General features: G+C 41.6%; 1 protein-coding gene across 4 annotated transcripts in view; it reads right to left on the minus strand.

Moving 5' to 3' along the window:
* Positions 1-12,877, minus strand: part of LOC115194108 (recombining binding protein suppressor of hairless) — an 86,391-nt gene that overhangs the window by 14,998 nt on the left and 58,516 nt on the right. For 2 of the 4 annotated variants that reach the window (XM_029753487.1, XM_029753486.1), the window contains exon 1: positions 1,912-2,079. The exons of 1 other annotated variant lie outside the window; for it this stretch is intronic. In XM_029753487.1, coding sequence (XP_029609347.1) covers positions 1,912-2,015 — 104 coding nt within the window. In that variant the 5' untranslated portion in view covers positions 2,016-2,079. Of the gene's footprint in view, positions 1-1,907; positions 2,080-12,877 lie in introns of those variants that run through there. One more of the 4 variants, XM_029753489.1, reaches the window with a different exon arrangement.

Consider the following 12,877-nt stretch of genomic DNA (forward strand, 5'->3'; position numbering starts at 1 on the left):
CCACCCTGTGTGTGAGAGCTTGCTCAACATAGCGGCAACATTTTGTGACAAGAGTGGGTGTGTGTATTAGCTGAGAAGCACACAGCTAAAAGAACGACCCCATTTGCACAGATGTCAGTGACACCTGACATGCCCGGGTGCTCCGTGGGCCCAGGGACACAGAGAGGGACACACACACAAACACACCGCTGAAGACTCTTACCCAGAGCAATTTACAGTTAGTGCATTCATCTAAAGATAGCTAGGTGGGTCAACCACATATCACAGTAAGTACATTCTTCCCCAATAAAGTCAGTGCTAGTAAGGAGGGAAGAAAGTCCATAGCGAGTATTAAATTGCCCTGCCCCTTAATCCTGGTTGATGTGTCAACAATCATCTGCAAGTTATGAGCAGTCAGCAGTTCACACACCAAGTAGGCTACTGGGAAAACAGGCAGCACTTAAAGTAGATGGCCCTCGCTAACAAAAAGACAGTACCAGACAACAACAGATTAGGTCAAAAAATATACTTATCACTACTGGAGATATCAGGAGTCCTCTAGCTACAGAATGAAGCCTTTGTTATGGAAAGCAAAGGGCCCCATTGAGACACGAGAGAGGGAGGGGGCGAAGGAGGGATGGAGAGGAATGGAGGGATGGAGAGAGGGAAGGAGGGGGTGGAACCACAGGTTACTTCACTTCACGAACCCGTAGTGGAAAGGGCTAGGCCAGAGAGAGGGATAGAAAGGAGAGAAAGAGGTTCAGAGAGAGAACATAGTCCAAACCAAAGCTAAGTCTAAATCCAGCAGTATTTGATTCAAATGATTTTCCTTTCTTTTAATGAGTTCAAAATAGATACTACTCAGCAGCGCCTATAATCATCTGATGCTATGGTGATCCCCTTCACTGATATTTCTAGACTGGGCATTGGGCGTGCCCTCACACACATACACACACTTCCTGACCCCTGGCTCACTCTGGAGCCCACAGCCCTGACTGATTACAGAGGAACACGCTCGCTCAGTGCCCCACATGATGATGTCATGCATACAGTAGGGATGTAACGATTCACTGATACGCACCGGTCCCTGTTTAGGATGCGAATGCGTCGGTCCGTGGGACCCCAAACCAATCCAAATGTAGCATGCATGATCGGTTATTAAAATCGATTAAAACATTACAAATCGCCGGTTCACTCAAATGTTTTGTACATATTACTTTCAATCTACCTTCCGAAAATACTTAAATATTTTGTGACAACTGATGCGTCCTCTCCTTCAGTGTCGAACTAAGCATGTAACTGTGTTTCACTGATCAACAAGTCATTTTGCATGCTTAACAACCATAGGCAATATCAGCAGCCTAGTCAAACAGTGCACTGTGCATTGCTTCGCATGCTGACCACTGAGATGTAGGCCGTGTTCAGCTTCAGCATGACAATGTTTGAATTTATTTGTTTATTACCGGAATAAAGTAGCCTAAGCAACTGCCTGAGACAGGACTCATCTGGCTATACCTACCTGCTGATCAGGGCTTAGGCTACATTAGATTTACATCAGGTTCACAATCAGCACACAATTAGTGTATATGGTCATTTTAAGACATACAGGGAAAAGTTGATAATTTCATAATGAGGACAACAATCACTTTTTCTACCCACACTGCACTTTGAAGCAGAGGAAATAAAACTTCCCAACGGTCTAAATTAGGGATGCACCGATACATTTTTGGCTGATACCGATATCCGGTATTTTCCTTGCCAAAAAACCCGATACCGATATTAAACATTTTAGCGGCCTTTTAAGCATTCTAGTAAAGTTAAATAGTTGAAACACACACACACCAAAAAGTTATTTTGTTGGCATATATGTATGTCCCCATTACCAGTAAAACAGTAAAGTAAAATCAAAACCTATTTCTTTCACTTACTTACTGTGCTGTTTCGTTGTTCATTTGTTCAGTCATTTCATTCTCAACCAGGATTTCATCATACATGTCAAGCAGTGAAGCTTTAGCTGTTTGTCCGTGGCCTCTCATCCTCGGTGCGCACTGTCACTATGTCCGTTTCCATCTTGTCCAGCTGTGTCAAACATTTCACGTAAACCCTGTTTCTTGTCTGCATCAAAGTAGCGGTCCTTGTAAACCATAATCAAAACCTATTTCTTTCACTTACTGTGATGTTTCGCTGCCACCGAATCGCTTGTTCACAGCCTCTAGCAGAGTACTTCTGCAAGTTTTAACCCCACGGTCTGTGTCGGCAGTTTTGTTGAGCAGGCGTTTCAATGCCATGACACAAGGTATCACTTCTGCTGCAGACGCAGTTGATGAGCGTATTTCTCAAGTCAGTTGTTAGAATGGAGCTAGGAGTGTGTTCATGTGTCCAAATTTCAAACATGTTCTCAAATGCCATTGAAATGGCAGCAGCGGTATGAGAACCAGCATGAAAAATGGCTTTCCTCAGTACGAAATCCTCGTCGACCCACTGTGCTGTCAGACTTAGCATGCTCATGGGGCTGACATTGCTGGTCCAAATGTCAGTTGTGAAGCTAATAGCAGTGATGCCCATAGCAAGTAGCTCATGGAGGTGCGTTTCAACAATACTGTGTAACTCCGGTAGGGCAACATCTGAAAAATAGCACCTACTGGTGTGCACCGGGGCTTGAGGTGCTCGACCAGTCGGTGAAAGCCAACATCATCCACGACAAAGAACAGTTGATTGTCAAAGGCAATGAATTCCATTATCTTGCCGTTAATGGATTTCGCCTTTGAGTTGTCTCGCTGAAATGTTCTTACTCTTTCAAATGACTGCTCGACTTGAACTTGTTGGAAGTGAGAGCTTAGTTTTTCTCTGCTTTTGTTCTAAGTAGTCGCTGAATGTCTGGGGGTGATGCACTTTCAAATTAGTAAATAGGTTTGTGGTATTAAAAGATTTCACTTTCTCCCCACCTCAGGAAATAATAGCAGCACAAACGTTGCATATGGCCTTTTTGTTATCTTCCTTTGAAACTTCAAAATAGACCCACACAGCAGACATTGTGGGCTAGGTTAGGAATGCTGTGTTGCATGTGTAATATGTGCAGTATTTTTCGTGGCGTCATTATGTCATCTACCTACGTTATATAGGTATGCACATCAGCTTTGACATCAGTTTTGCACATCACCGTTAAATTAGACATCGGGCCGATTCCGATATGCTTACAGATATATCGTGCATCCCTAGTCTAAACCATTTGATTTTGAGATGGGGAAAGTGGTGCTATATATTCACTGGCTATGTCATAGCAATTTTTTAAAGATAAATATTGATCATTACTAGCTCAAACACATTGAATCTGTACAAATTAATTAGTGTACAAATTAATTAGTGTACAAATTAATTAGTGGGTGATTTCAAATCAAACGTGGGGGGGGACAAAAAGCAAACATTGCCCCTCTTATCTGATAGTGGGGTGGTAGATACCAGTTTCCCTTATGGCTTAGGACAGATGCCTACATACACCACCCACTCAAGTCAGCTCAGACAAATCCAGCTCAGAGAGGGCCAGCTCATGAGCATACTTAAATGTAGAGGTCAGTTTCGCACTTCTCCACCTAATGGTTCCGGTTTGGATATGTGGAGGGTAGGCTGATCCTGGATCTGTGCCTAAGCGACCAATTCTAGGAGAATAGAAGTATAAAGACTTGAGCAGCCATATCGGTGAAGCCAGTTTTGGTGTTTGTTTTGCTTGTTGGTCGGATGTGTTTGTACCTAGTACCTGGACTTGCCGGGGCAAGGAGGAAATGAATGTTCCAGATTTCACCTTAAAGATTTGACTTTTGAGGAAGTGTGTGGGTTAAATTGGACTTTTCAGGAGGTGTGTGGGTCATGGAGTATGTTGTTGCCACCTCACCAATATGGCTGCTGCCCTGTGGAACTCATGTGACCCAGAGAGAGAGAAAGAGAGAAGAAAAAGGGAAAGATAGAGAGATTGCTGCAGCATGTAAGCTGACAGTAAACCACTAACACATCCCTGCATCCAAACGTTAAAAAACAGGCTTTTTTCTAACACACTGAGACAGAGAGAGAGAGAGAGAGAGAGAGAGAGAGACAGAGAGACAGAGAGACAGAGAGAGAGAGAGAGAGAGAAAGTTAAAGCAAGAAAAAGCCCTGGGTTATTCCAAAAACAGATCTTCACAGAGAGATCCTTATTCATTTCGAAGTCTCTTTGCTTGGGAGTAGCATTGGTCAAAAACCAATATACTGTTTGAATGCATTTCAATCCTGGTTACAAATGGCTGGTCCTATAGATAGAAAGCTGTCCCATGTTTAAAAATGTTCTTGGTTCAGAAGTGGTCCAAGTTCGCAGTAGCCGTCCTGGATGAGGAGTGATGGTTGAGATGTGGTTGCCGTCGTAGAGCGTTCAGTACTCTGTGTGTGGGGTAGGCCATAAGGGGGGCACCATTCATCTCTCACACTCCTGAAGGGGGCCAGACGGCACAGGGCCAAGTTCACCCAGCGTTCACACACACACACACACACAATGTTCTCCCTCTCTCACACACACACTTTCAGTATATTTCCCTGCTCCCCTTTATTGGAGAACTGTTGAGTAGTTAATTACCCATCAGCCTCTCTGTCTGTCTGGGCCATGTTTCCTGAGAAGAGCAGCTAACAGTTGTAAGGAGAAATGAGAGTATCCTGAATACAGAGTGGCCACACTGGCCAGGGTACAGCTCCCACTAAACTTCCTATACACACACTCACAAGGTCACACACAAACATGCTATAAAAAAAACTGATGGACACACACAGAGGAAGAACGAGAGGGGTGGGGGGACTACATGACCTGAGTCATCTGATTTGAGAGAGGAAGTGACAGATATGTGCTTTTCACCACCACCGCCCCCCAGTGAGACACACAGTACACACAGGCTACTCTATAAAACAAACGCAAAAACACACACGCGACGAGAGATGACCAAGACACGCAGCACAACAACACACAAACAAAAGTGACATGCAACAAGACGTGAGGGCACGCAACAACACTAGATAGCACGTCAAAAGGAGAACTGAATAGGAAAATATTGGACAGCAAAACTAGACACGCAATGAAAACAAGGCATGGTGTTTAAACAATCCAACAGTCACAGACTCGTCAAGCAACAGTGAGGAGCTATATGACAGGAAAAGCAACAAGCAATAGGGATATTACTTTGTGTACCACTGATGGAGAGAGAGGGAGCTATACAGATAACACAAAGGGCAAAGTGGGGGTCAGTAATGGTGTGTGTGTGTTAGGTTAAGCCGGGCTACAGCTGCAGCAGGGCAAAGCAGAGCAGACAGGCATCTGTCCAGTACATCTGTCACAGCGTTGTCACCCAGACCCCCTGTGGACCTGCAGCTAGGGGAGGGAGGCACACACACACACACAGCTCAATTTAGAGTATTAGACCCCCATTAGTGCGCACCCCTTTGGATCACAAAGGGGACATTACACGCGTTCTCAACCCAGGAGCTTGGGTTAAATTAAAACATCAACAGTCTCTCACTTCAGTCTACATATCCTCTCCTATTGATTTTAAGACACTATGTGCTGAGAATAGGCTGTTAAAGAAATTTAATTTCCCCCCCGATGTGAACTTCATTTGTGATGATGTCAGGCACATTCGAGTCCATTAAAATCACAACAATAAATAAATGTTTTGAAATCCCCCGAGCAGACTAGGTGAAAAATCTGTTGATGTACCCTTGATCAAGGCACTAAACCCTAATTGCCCCTGTATAAGAGTGTGTGCTAAATGACTAAAATGCCAAATATAATAAATGATCCCTACATTCATATAGCCTACTTGTAAGTCTAAGATGGATTCATATCATACAACATATATCACAGCTTCAGATTTTCAGAATGAGCCTAACTGTCTGAGACATTTCCCCAAAACATAAGAGACCGGGTCTCTTCTCCAAAGCAACTAAACCAGGCAGCTTTTCCAGCTGTGTACTGCCTTTGTATTTTCCATCTGAACAGCTGGACAGCCTGGCTGACAGTGGGGCCCTAAAGGACCCAAAATGTAGCTGTCCTTAGCAGCTCATGGAGGACCCGGGCTTTTAGCTGTCCCCGTCACTGCCAAACTAAAATCAACAGGGCCACACTCTGTCGTAACCGCAACAAAGCCTCGGCCACACACACACACACACACACACACACACACACACACACACACACACGCTCTGAAATAACCAGTGTCTTTCTGCGTGTTCCCGGTAGTCAGTAACGAGTGTTTCGTGCATGTCATTTTTATCTGGGCACTCATAAGGCCTGGACAAATGGAGAGGCCAATGAAATCCAGGGGACTGGCAGCACATGAATGGAGAGGGAAAGAGATCAAAAAGGAAGAGGCTGGGGCCCTCTCCAATATGACGCTTGTGTGTTCCAGTGAATGCGCAACCCCTCATTTCCCCCTTGGAGCGGCACGCGTAAACACACACACATAAAAAAAACACTCACGTGCTCTTCAGGGAGCTCCGAAAGCTCAGCAATAGAGACAGTCAGGAATGGGAAGGTGCACACACACACACACACACACACCTCCCTAAAACCATGGGCTGGAGAGGGCGGTCATGGTCAGGTAATCCTCCACTCTCTCTGCAGGCTGGCTGACCAACAGAGCAAAAGGACCATTGGACTAAACCCCTGCTGTGACCGCAGTATCCTGTCCTCAACCCCATTTTATTTTCATACACACTAACTAGCCTGACCGCTACAGACGTCCAAGAGAGGGATGGAAAACAGCTCACTTTAACAACATCCCATCCCTAATCATAACCATGCATGACAAGCCCTGTTGAACTGTGAGCAGTCTATGCAGTCAATAAAACAATTACACTGAAATGTGTCTGATATCTTCTTTTAAACATGAAATCTATGATTTCATTCAAGACTTGTTACTTTTATCTCAGTGAAGAAATGATAAGCTTAGATGGTTCTCATTACTATTATGATAGTTAGTATCATAGGGGCAATTCCACAGCAACGGCATTACGCTGAGACTCTGATTTTTTTACTTTAAAATGTATGCCAAACAAATACCATTTGTTTTTCAAAGTTTAACAAATCAACTCTATGCAAAAGAATGACTTTGAAAATTTCACAAAAACACATTTACTGGAAGAACTGTGAAGATGCAAAGTTTTGGAAACAGAATTAGAGTAAAATATTTTTTTCTAAAAATTATGCAACCACGTTTTCCAAAAACTTTGGGTGTCAAATTCGGTGTCAGCTATGACATGACACCTTGAGTTTGAAAAAAATCTATTTTGGTTATTGTATTGAACCAACATAATTACATCATGGGTACCTGATATGTAATTTTCTTCATGGTGATGTATCCTCAGAGTAAGTAGAACCGAAAGCTCAAGTCACTTGTCCCGTCCCGCCCCCCCATAGATAATCAGACCAACATTTTGGCTATACTCTGCCTATTAGCTTCTTTGCATATTCAAGCCTGTCTTGAAATACAAGTTCTCCTGGGGGATGGTTGGCCACCCTTAGTAGACTTTAAAATAGTGCAACATTACAATTACAACCAAATACTTTCTTTAAAAAATAATTCCATAATTCAATGAATCAGGGATCAAATGGCTAAAGTAGGCTACTTCAAAGGAAGGTAACTAACAACATGTTTATCTATAATTTATTGACAGCATGTGAGTTATTTATCAATTAGACTAACCTAAGAATATTTTTTACGTTGTCAGAATTACATGACCATTGTTGAATTGAGGGGAATCCCAGCTCTCCAACATTGTCAGATATATTTCTCAACTCCCAATTTTGAGCAAATCGAGAAGCGGTTCTACAACAGGAGTATTCAGACCCTTTGACTTTTTATACATTTTGTTGTATTACAGATAGTGATGCACCGATATAACATTTTTGGCCGATACCGATATCCGATACTTTCCTTGCCAAAAGAAAACCCGATACCGATATTTTACAACTTTAGCGGCCTTTTAAGTATTCTAGTACAGTTAAATAGTTAAACGCAGCAGTCAAAGGCACTGAATTTCAATGCAAGAGGCATCACTACAGTCCCTGGCTCGAATCCAGGCTGTATCACATCCGGCAATGGGTGGCGCACAATTGGCCCAGCGTCGTCCGGGGAAGGCCGTCATTGTAAATAAAAATGTGTTCTTAACTGACTAGCCTAGTAAAATAAAGGTTACTCACACACACACAAAAGTTATTTTGTTGGCATTTACGTATGTCCCATTACCAGTAAAACATAATCAAAACCTATTTCTTTCACTTACTTGTTGTGCGGTTTCGTTGTTCAGACGTTTCATTCTCAACCAGTATTTCTATGGAATGCCGTTTGGGTCTTGGCATGTCAAAAAAGATACACGTCAAATTACACAATTTACGTGTAAAATAAAACTATTTGACGTGTCAAATAAGCTTGTTGATCAATCAGGACCTGAATATGACTGCACATCACATAATAATTGTACACATTCATACATTTTTTATGTAGTTATTACACATTGATTACACTATCACTCGTATTTCATATGTCACAACGATTCATCGATACGTATGCTATGATGCCGGTAAAGTTGTCATGCGCACCTACAGTGCTGGTCTTAAAAAAAGCTAGTTAGCTAATGGATGCAATCAATGTTCTTCCCCCAAAACATAGCAAAACGACATAATCCGTTTCAGTAGCTAGCAAACTATATAGCTTGGTGTCATCATCTAAAATAACCCTAATTTATAAGACAGGTCTTATTTGATTAATGGTGGTCAGACCCATCTATGTGAAGCTAGCCACAATAAGGATTAGCCACAATAGTGGACTTGGTGGTTAGCCTTCAAAATAAAAGTATATCAGTGACAGTGATGCAAACGCATACAAATAGGAGAATTATGCCATAATCATGCTAAACAAGGTTGGAATGTTATATAAAAATCAACAAAAGACAATTTGTTAATTTGACAAATCTGTTGAAATCACACTGGATGTATTATACTTTAGAATTGCATTGGGGGCATCCTTATTTCACTGTACAGACTTACCTATGGATTGTGGATCAATGACATGGGGTACCGATCTACTCAGTGACACCCAGAGAACATTAGCATTGTAGCTCTTATTGCGGGACTCTGAAACAACTGTGAATTGAGTCACATTTATTGTCAACCAATGCGTATTGAACACTATTCCCGAGAAAAAACAATACTGCGTGGATGTTTGAGTCTGATAACTCTGAGGAAGATGTTTGGAAAAAATATCAAGGGTGATTGAGTAGACTGTTACCCCATTTCATTGATCCCCAATCCTTAGGTAAAGCTAAACACTGCTATATGAATGTCAGTACACACAATAGACTGACTGGGGAGGTGATTTCACGCAGTCACAGTCCCGCGATAAAGAGCTACAACGCTAATATTTGTGTAAACTCTTCACAAATGTGTTCTGTGGGTGTCACCAAGTAGACTGATACCCCATTTCATTGCTTCACATTCCAACCTTGTTAAACATTATCTAGTCTAAATATGGCATGATTCCAACAATTGTAACCTTCTGCATCACTTTCAAATAGGTACTTTTATTGTGAAGGAACACCGCAAATTCCACTATTGTGCCGAATCCTTTTTGTGGCTAGCTTCACAACACATAACCCAGCCTTACTAGCCAGATGAAGCTAGCTGGCGGCTTATAACGTTAGCTTTGGGCAACAGGGTTAAGTAGCTGGCTAGCTATTTTTTTTTTCTTTCATGAACTGAAGTTCAATTTCAATATGCGAACAACAAGTGGCTACCTAGCTAATACTTACTCACACCCCATAATGTCAAAGTGGAAGTACGTTTTTTCGAAATCTTTACAAATTAATTAAAAATCAAAAGCTGAAATGTCTTGAGTCAATAAGTATTCAACCCCTTGGTTATGTATGGCAAGGTTAAATACGTTCAGGAGTAAAAATTTGCTTAACAAGTCACATAATAAGTTGCATGGAATCACTGTGTGCAATAATAGTGTTTAACATGATTTTTGAATGACAACCTCATCTCTGTACCCCACACATAGAATTATCTGTAAGGTCCCTGAGCCGAGAAGTGAATTTCAAACACAGATTCAACCACAAAGACCACAGATGTTTTCTAATGCCTCGCAAAGAAGGGCACCTATTCGTCAATAGGTAAACATTTAAAAAGCAGACATTAAATATCCCTTTGAGCATGGTGAAGTTATTGATCACACTTTGGATGGTCTATCAATACACCTAACGCAGTTGCCAGAGTGGAAGGAAACCACTCAGGGATTTAACCATGAGGTCAATGGTGACTTTAAAACTGTTAAAGTTGTTTGGCTGTGATAGGAGAAAACTGACGTTGGAACAAAAACATTGTAGTTACTCCACAATAGTAACCTAATTGACAGAGTGAAAAGAAGGAAGCCTATACGGAACAAAGAAAATCTAAAACATGCATCCTGTTTGCAACAAGGCACTAAAGTAACACTGCAAAACATGTGGCGAAGCAATTACATTTTTGTCCTGAATACAAAGTGTTATGTTTGTGGCAAATTACTCTCTATATTTTTAAGCATAGTGGTGGCTGCATCATGTTATGGTTATGTTTGTAATTGTTAAGGACTATTTTTCAGGATAAAAAAATAAAACAGAATGGAGCTAAGCATAAGCAAAAACATCCCACTAGACACTTGGACATGAATTCACCTTTCAGCAGGACAATAACCTAAAACACAAAGCAAAATATACACAGGAGTTGCTTTCCAAGAAGACGGTGAATGTTCCTGAGTGGCCGAGTTACAGTTTTGACTTAAATCTACGGCAAGACCTGAAAATGATTGTCTAGCAATAATCAACAAACAATTTGACAAATGGGCAATTGTTGTACAATCCAGGTGTGAAAGCTTTTAGACTTACCCAGAAAAACTCACAGCTGTAAAACATGCTTCTACAAAGTACTGACTCAGGGGTGTGAATACTTATGTAAATTTGACATTTCTCCATTTTATTTCCAATGAATGTGTAAAAATGTCCAAAAACATGTTTTGTCATTGTGCGTAGATGGGTGAGATTTTTTTTAATCTTTTTTTATCCATTTTGAATTCAGGCTGTAACACCATAAAATGTGGAATACTGTAAGTCAAAGGGTATGAAAACTTTCTGAAGGCACTGTACCAACCTCAATTACCTTGTACCCCTGCACATCGACTCAGTACGGGTTCCCCCTTGTGTATAGCCAAGTTGTTACTCAATGTGCATCTGTTATTACTTTTATGCATTTTACTTTCTTTCTTTCTGCATTGTTGGGAAGAGCCCGTAAGGAAACTTCTCACTGTTAGTCACACATGTTGTTTCTGAAGCACATGACGAATAAAATGTGATTTGATTTAGAGCCGAGTCTACAGCATTTGACACACATTTTAACGGACCTCATGGAGAGGCTTCTTTGGAGTTTCCAGAACACCCCTTGCCTGGTTCCACTCTTTTATATATATATATATATAAAAAGTTGTCTGTTATATTAGAATGAACAATATGCATCTTCCAGTGATCTATTTATAGGACAGTCATGTCAGTCAAAGTGAAAACTGACAGGGAAACACTGCTGGTTTGACATTCTGCTGTCTGTCCCGCCTAACCGGTACCTGGGTGTGTTGTTTACATGGAGGGAGAAAGCATGCTGCTACTTCGTTTATGTGAGTCAATTTGCACATCCCATATATCTGGCACACTGATTTATTTTCTTTTGCATGTTTCATATGAAGCCACAAAGTGCTGGCGCATAGGATTACTGTGATTTGATTGATGAACAGCAAGCTGAACTAGTTTATAAATGGTGTCAAACTGACTGAATAAAGTCAATCTCATATATCCTTGCCATTCATAAATCATAAAACATAGTTGCATGCCCATGGTATCGCATCAGGACAAGTAAACTAAAGATCTTGTTTGTATTTCCAATAAAAAGTCCGTTAGGACTTGGCAGACAGTGACGTTAAAGTGAGTGACTCATCAGTAGCCTACTGAATCGGATCAGTAGGAGACCTGTTCATTTGGCTAACTAATGTGCATACTGGTAGGCTTATTGGCAATTACTGCAGATAAAATATGAAAACATTCAATGAAGATGGTGAATCATCCTCACTGCAGGAACAATATGTTGGCTAGTGGAGCAAATGCCTCTCTCTGGTCCAAAATATGACAAAAGAAAACAGATTGAATTGTTCTAAAAAGCTAATGATACTTACACTACATGAACAAAAGTATGTGGACACCTGCTCGTCAAACATCTTATTCCAAAATCATGGGCATTAGAAAGGAGTTGGTCCATCGTTTGCTGTTATAACTTCCATTCTTCTGGGAAGGCTTTCCACTAGATGATGGAACATTGCTGCCGGGACTTGCTTCCATTCAGCCACAAGAGCATTAGTGAGGTCGGGCAATGATGTTGGGCAAGTAGGCCTGGTTCGCAATCGGTGTTCCAATTCATCCCAAAATGGTTCGATGGGGTTGAGGTCAGGCCTCTGTGCAGGCCAGACAAGTTCTTCCACACTGATCTCGACAAACCATTTCTGTATGGACCTTGCTTTGTAAAGGGCCTTCCCCAAACTGTAGCCACAATGTTGGATGCACAGAATCGTCTAGAATTTCATTGATGCTGTAGCGTTATGATCTCCCTTCACTTGATCTAAGAGACCTAGCCCAAACCATTAAAAACAGCCCCAGACCATTATTCCTCCTCCTCCAAACTTCACAGTTGGCACTATGCACTTGGGAGGGTAGCGTTCTCCTGGCATCCACCAAACCAGGCTTTGTCCGTTGGACTGCCAGATGGTGAAGCATGATTCATTACTCCAGAGAACACATATCCACTGCTCCAGAG

Source organism: Salmo trutta, chromosome 5 (genome assembly GCF_901001165.1).
Source record: "Salmo trutta chromosome 5, fSalTru1.1, whole genome shotgun sequence".
NCBI classification, from domain to species: Eukaryota; Metazoa; Chordata; class Actinopteri; order Salmoniformes; family Salmonidae; genus Salmo; species Salmo trutta.